Raw genomic sequence first — 6,749 nt, 5'->3', positions numbered from 1 at the left:
TAGGGTTTTTTGTTACTTTTTTTAGGGTTCCGAATTTGAGATAGAAAGTGATGGCCATGAGCTTTTAAAGCACGATTTTAAAGAGCATTTGAGTCATCGGAGAGCATTTTTTCAAAGATTTAGATGTATATTTCTTATCAACTCATGGTATTTGTTAATTGCTCTATGAGTAACTAATTTCCTATTAGATTAGGTATTTTTTAGATGAACCTATTATTACTCTGTTGGATCATATGAATGTTTGTAATTTATTGATTTCCTTTATGTTATAATTATTATTCAAATGTTCTTGTGTTCATTGCTCTTTGTGTGTTGATGAGCACGCAAAGTGATTTCTAGACGAATATGGATTATTGACTGTAAGTCTACCGATCTAAACTAGGACAATTGTTCAACTTAGTAATTAACTAGGAATATGTAATTATAAGTTATGACTTTAGGATTAACGAACTTAGAACACTTAATTTAACTTTGAATTGACCTAAGAAATTATAGAATTGTTGTGTAAATTAGCGAGTTTTACACCAATGAATTGGCTGGAGTGACTTTGTTAATTCATCGTGCGATTTTTACATAATTGTAATTCTTTTAATACACAATTCATCAACAGGTATAATGAGGGGATTCAACATAAAAAATCTAATCGCCTTTGTCATCGAACTTTACCCCGTTAATTTTCTCGTTCTTATTTTTGTACTAAACCGCTATAAACCCCCCCCCCCCCCCCCAATTTATTTAGTTTTAATCGAACTATTATTTTCTATTTTAATTCACAATACTTGTGGAGACAAATTATTTTATTACTTTAACACTACTGATACACTTGTTAGTTTAGTCTATCAAACAAACACACACTTGTACTTTTTGACCAGTACACCCTCCTTTGGATGCCAAGCAAGACTTCAGACTGTGAAATTAAAGGTGGAATTGAAGGAGCAATCGAAGGAGTTGAATAAATCTAGCTATCTGATGAATCTGGACTAGATCTAAATGTAATTAAACTTCTTCTTTAGGCATTACAATTTTTCACTAAATAGGTATGGGTGAGTGGTTCACGACTACTTGAGCGGCGACAACGACAATGACAATGACTTCTCACGCAGTGGCGGAGCGAGTGACTCTAGATCCAACCATTAATTGAAAGTGTAGGAGTAAGAGATCTAGGAATTCAAGAAATTGGAGTTGAAGTTATGCTTAATCAAATCGAATGTGATGGATATTTGCGTTCGATTTCGGAGACTCTTGGTTCGATGACCTCAGAAGACTATGAATTACTGAATTGAATAACAAATCATAGAATTGTGACGAACGTTCAAAAGTTGATTTTCACATACATCATCACAATTCTATAATAATATAGAATAATCAGATATATTAAATTGTAAATTCTCTTATTATTTTAATAATTTAATTAATTATATGTAAATAACTAATCCATATGGTTATTATTATAAATAAATTTGATTTTTTTTAGTATATTTGATAGTTAATATATCAAGATTATATATGAACCAGATACATTAATTATCAAATATATTAAAATAAATAAATTTATTTATAATAATCGTGAATTAATCTCGAGTTTATCTCTTTAATACAGTTCAATTACACTGATATTATTGATACACTATTATCCTTGTCCGTTAAGCTTATCCTCTTAATAAGGTCAAATTGAATAATGTATTTCAACCAGACAACGAGCTATATTCTTTCTCTTAATCACCTCCCTGTTCTTTTACATTTAACACGCCAACGAATAAAGCCACGAAACCTAACTAATCCATTTTCAAAGGGTAATTTTGTCATTTCCTTTCCATACAACTTTTATATGGTCACCTTCCCCAATGAAACGGACTTCTATTCTTTGGTCTTTTCATTTGTAAACTAAATCATTTTTTCATTTGCCATTGTTCTTCATTCTAGAACTGAAGGCCAAAATTTCGGTTTTCAAATTCTCAATTCTCAATTCTTATCCAATACATAAAATTCATAATAAATCTCATTACTTAATTCATTAATTTCTATACACAAAAATAATTAAAATTAAATTGAATCATTGCATTTTTTTTCTTCAATTGTTCAATTAATACTTTTGTTTTTCGAAATTTTGATCCTATTGAGCGAATTGGATTTCGTTTTCAATCGGATTAATCATTTCGTACAGAGGAATTCGTGAACTTTGATTTTGTAGCTGTGGTGTTGATTTTTTTTGTTGATAAGAAAAAAATGAGGAAATGGTGCGGTGAAAACGACGTCGTTGAGGTTGACGGAATTGATGTTAGTGTTTGTGTTGCGGCGGATGGTGATTTTTGGGTCAGCGTTGGCTCCGCCGGTTGTCCGATCGGGAAATTCAGCCTTGAAAGCGAACATGATTTGGCGCATATGGTTAACGATTTCATAGAGAATGCAGGAAGCTTTGGTGCTGAGTCTTGGTGTAGCAGTGATAGCGATTCTTCTCTCTCTGATTTTGCTCACCTTGCTGAAAAGATTCAGGTAATTATGATTTTGATTGTTATCAATTTTTGGATTATTTGTTCTTTGTTAAGTTTAATTAATTAGTTTGAATGGATTTTAAGATTGAATTTAGAAGTTTCTATATAGGTTGTGTGGTGGAGTATCTCTTTAGATACTCTTTGTTTATGTTTTGCTTAATTTTATGGTTCCGTATTTTGGCTTAGTTTTGGAAGCAAAATCTTTTTTATATCAATTTGGGAGAATAAAAATTCATATATGTGCTATAGATTCTAATTTCTATAGATGTATATAAACTTCTGTACGAAGGTGTGTCGTATCAGTGTCGTTGTCCGAAACTGACACCAGTGTCGTGTTTCTGATATCTGTGCTTCATATTGATCAAGTTGCTTTCCTCATTCTCTTTTGCCTCTAATAAAGAATTGATTGCAAAATTTAGATATTGTAGCTCAGCAACATAATTTTGGTTGTTCTCCTTAATAAAGAATTGATTGCAAAATTTAGATATTGTAGCTCAGCAACATAATTTTGGTTGTTCTCCTTAATAAAGGAATTGATTGCAAAATTTAGATATTGTAGTTCAGCAACATAATTTTGGTTGTTCTCCTTAATATTTATTGTGTTTTTGGAATTGCGTTGGGTGGCATGTAGACGCACTTTGAGTTGAAGCTTGAAGTTGTAGCTTTTGCGGCAACTTGTTTTGGAACGCAAGAAAACATAAATGAAACACGTAACGAACAAAGGCTTGCTTTGGGACGCAAGAAAACATAAATGAAACATGTAACCAACGGAGGCTCACTGTTTTCTATCACGGGTCACAGAAAAATAGGGATTTGTTTATAGTGCTATAATGTCGCTTGAGCTTTGACTACACTTTGTACTAAACAGAGTATTGCAGAACAATAGTGATAATTAAGATTCTACTATGCTATAGCTGCTATTTAATAACACTGTTAACGTTTCATGTTGTTTGTATAGTTCATGTTTTCTTTTCGTAATCTAAGTTTTCTTTATGGTGTCATTTTGTAGTTTGAAATTGAAACGATATATTTTTAACCATATGTTTGTTGTCAGTTTGGTTGTACCGTACTGTCTCTGCATTCCAATATGTTTACTAACATATGAAAGATTTATTTTCAAGGTTCTCAAGTCATCTTTTATGTTGTCTGAGGCTGAGTCTCTGCTGTTACAATCTCAAGTATGGAAGAGAAGTGGGAAATTGATAGAAAAAATCAAAAGAAATGAACAAGATTATTGAACAGTAAGAATAGGAGACTGGATTCTCCTCCAAGGGATCCTTTTTACAATAGTCTTTAACTAACCAATTTCTCTCACTCCTCTAATTACTTGATCTAGCTTTCCTAATCCTAACTACTCTTCCTCCTCCTACTTTTGTCATAACTCCAATGGTTTTAGCCCGTGGATTGAACCATGTATTAAACGAGGGTATACACAAATATCCTTAACTACCAAGCTAACCCTCTAGGGTTATGTACTTGTTTGTAGATAGTTTCAGATTTGTCTTAGTTGGCTGTAAATTGTTTGTGAAGTCTACAAAGCCACCTTAAGTTGTTTCCGTGTTCATCTGGTGCCTATTTGGCTTTACTTATTTGAGCTTATCTATTGATATAAGCACTTGTGAGACTGTTTGAAAAAACTTATGGGAACAACTTATGACATGTCCGAATGCTGTTTTTTAGCTTATTTATATAAGTGCTTCATGATAGCTTATGAAGACAAGCCTACATGAAAACAACTTGATTCTATTTTATCTTTTGTTATTGAAATAGCTTATACACATGCACTTATAAGATAAACACTTATACTATAGACACCTAATTAATCTATTTATTCAAACATGGCCTTGGTCTATTGTGTTAGTTTGTATTACATTAAACGTTGATGTTGATGTTGATGGTTGTATCCTTTACTTAATTTACAAGTAGTGGTTGTCTGTATAGATTGTATGGAATGTTTCAGTTTGCGAATGTTGTTCTTTACAATTCCTTTTCCTTATTTTGATTTTAGTAATGGGTTTGATTGAGAAATTCAACACATAATCTTCCGTTTTTAGGAGCATGACTGGAAGCAGTTTCTACTCCTTTCTCAATTATTTGAACTCAAGACTTGGGTTTTACAGCAAATAAGATACAAAAAGTAGAAGGAGATTTTGCTTTCTGTCGATAATTGCACAAATAAATGATTTCCTACTAACTTGAACTTTTTATGAATGATTTTTTTAACAACTTCCTGACCATCTTTGATGTTTTATGATGCAGATCTGTAAGCGATCGGTGACTCAACATGAGAGCGACTTGATCCCAGTTGTTCATTCTCTAATACGGTCAATGAAGGATACCAACCTAGAAATGGTGAATTCTGGTCCATGTTATGCAAGCTGTATCAGATTTTATTTGGCAAAGTTGATGAGACTTTCTGGCTATGATGCCAGTGTTTGTACATCTAAATGGCAGCGTGTTGGCATAATTCCTGGAGGTATGCCAATTATAATTATGTGATTGATTCTACTTTTGCTTCATGGACTTACACTTTCATCAAGCTGCCCCATTGGTTTGCATGCAGTGCTAAATATAAAACTGTTATCTGCATCGATTTTTTTTTATAATGTAAAAAGAGTGAAATGACATACTTTCTTGGAAATAGGTCTAGTTTGGATTATAATTTTTTACGAGAGCTTCTCAATTAAGTAGTTATTTTAAGTTTATGATTATTCTCTTGCAAAGAAGTTCTTATAAGCTTATACATATGTTTATGGAGATGCTAAATTAGAGAGGATCAAACAAACTGAGATGCAGGATTGAATTTCAACTTATATGAGAAACTGTGTTTATATTAAATCTTAGAATTTCAATTTAAACTGTACTGTGTGATGCTGCTATATATAGTTCATAAATTCAATACTCTGGACCAAAATTATTGCAGCTCATAAATGATTAGACATAATACATTTTTAAATATGTCTCATTTCACAGGTGCTTGTTTATCCAAACTAACACAATGTTACTTTTAGTATCAAATCTATTGCTCGTTTATTATCTTATTATCAGCTTTTGTTTTCAGCTAATGTATGTGTGTAAACATGTTGCACAGGTGATCACGAATATATTGATGTGCTGGTCGAGAATAACTCTGGAAAATCAGAGCGCTTGATTATTGATATCGATTTCCGAAGCCACTTTGAAATAGCTAGAGCTGTTGATTCCTATGACAGGATACTGAATTCGCTTCCGTCTGTTTACGTGGGTTCCCTTACTAGGCTGAAACAGTTTCTCGGAATAATGGAGGAAGCTACTAGATCTTCTTTGCAACAAAATTCTATGCATTTTCCTCCATGGAGATCTTTAACATATTTAAAATCCAAGTGGCTATCGCCCTATGAAAGAATCATTCATTCAGACAGCAGCATTAATATTAGCAAAGACGGCGAATGCTTCGACCACAAGCAATGCCGTGGACATTTGAAGAAGCTGCAATCTTGTCTTCAGGCAGGAATAGAAGTAGAGCGAGTGTTAAAGGCTCGTAACATTGAAAGTAACTGGAGGATGAAACCTGACAGATGGAGGCAAACGTTACTCCGGCCTCTTTGACTTATGTACAGATTTTGGTTCTGAAGTTCTCATAAGAGTGAATGAATAAATATTAAATACAGAATTTTGCGGCTTTTTATTCCTTCAGCTAAACCTTCTCCTAGCTACCTAATAAAGAAGCCTTAGCAACAGCAATAAGGCGATTTTCTATATGCATCATTTATTTGACACTTATGCATCTTGAAGTTTTTCGGTACCCAAAGATTTGAGTTTATGAGCTTTTATGTAGCAGCGGTGTCACACAGTACAGTACTGGGTATCTGTACTCTACCTGATAACTTCCTTGCCTCGTATTTTTGTTGGGACTTGGAAATTTTGATATATGTTGTGCTCTAATTTTTTCTATAAATATTTTCATGATTAATTTTGATTGATGAGCTGAAGTATTTGTAATTTCCTTTCTGTTTTGAGAACTTTGGTAATGTCTGTTTTGGTCATGAAAAAATAATAGAGCAAAAGTTTGAAACTTGTTTATTTTGTTACATGTAACGTAGCTTTTGAACTTTTATTGCTTGAATGTTAATTTAAAACTTACTTTCAATTTTTTTATATTTCTATCTTGAAGCTCAATTGAGCTTTTTAGTTAATGTAATATACGCTTTTAATTTTTGATTCTATAAGATATTTGGCAGGTTATTGGACATTCTATTGCTCAATGCAATAAATTGC

The 6,749-nt window shown here is 32.5% G+C and overlaps 1 protein-coding gene across 1 annotated transcript; it reads left to right on the top strand.

Moving 5' to 3' along the window:
• Positions 1–1,758: 1,758 nt before the first annotated feature.
• On the top strand, positions 1,759–6,548 carry LOC127126802 (uncharacterized). Its single transcript, XM_051055800.1, has 3 exons — positions 1,759–2,493; positions 4,752–4,968; positions 5,584–6,548. Exons 1-3 carry the CDS (start codon positions 2,227–2,229, stop codon positions 6,078–6,080), a joined length of 981 nt encoding a protein of 326 aa, XP_050911757.1. The 5' UTR covers positions 1,759–2,226; the 3' UTR covers positions 6,081–6,548.
• Positions 6,549–6,749: the final 201 nt, after the last annotated feature.

Source organism: Lathyrus oleraceus, chromosome 3 (assembly GCF_024323335.1).
Source record: "Lathyrus oleraceus cultivar Zhongwan6 chromosome 3, CAAS_Psat_ZW6_1.0, whole genome shotgun sequence".
Taxonomy (NCBI): domain Eukaryota; kingdom Viridiplantae; phylum Streptophyta; class Magnoliopsida; order Fabales; family Fabaceae; genus Lathyrus; species Lathyrus oleraceus.
The sequence above is the reverse complement of the archived record's forward strand: the minus strand, read 5'-3'. Positions and strand labels throughout refer to the sequence as shown.

Excerpts from the sequence above, each read along its gene's own strand:
- LOC127126802 (XM_051055800.1), top strand. The coding sequence starts at position 2,227 with ATGAGGAAATGGTGCGGTGAAAACGACGTCGTTGAGGTTGACGGAATT. Across the intron at positions 2,494-4,751 it reads ACCTTGCTGAAAAGATTCAG|ATCTGTAAGCGATCGGTGAC; the intron begins GTAATTATGATT and ends TTTATGATGCAG. Across the intron at positions 4,969-5,583 it reads TGTTGGCATAATTCCTGGAG|GTGATCACGAATATATTGAT; the intron begins GTATGCCAATTA and ends CATGTTGCACAG.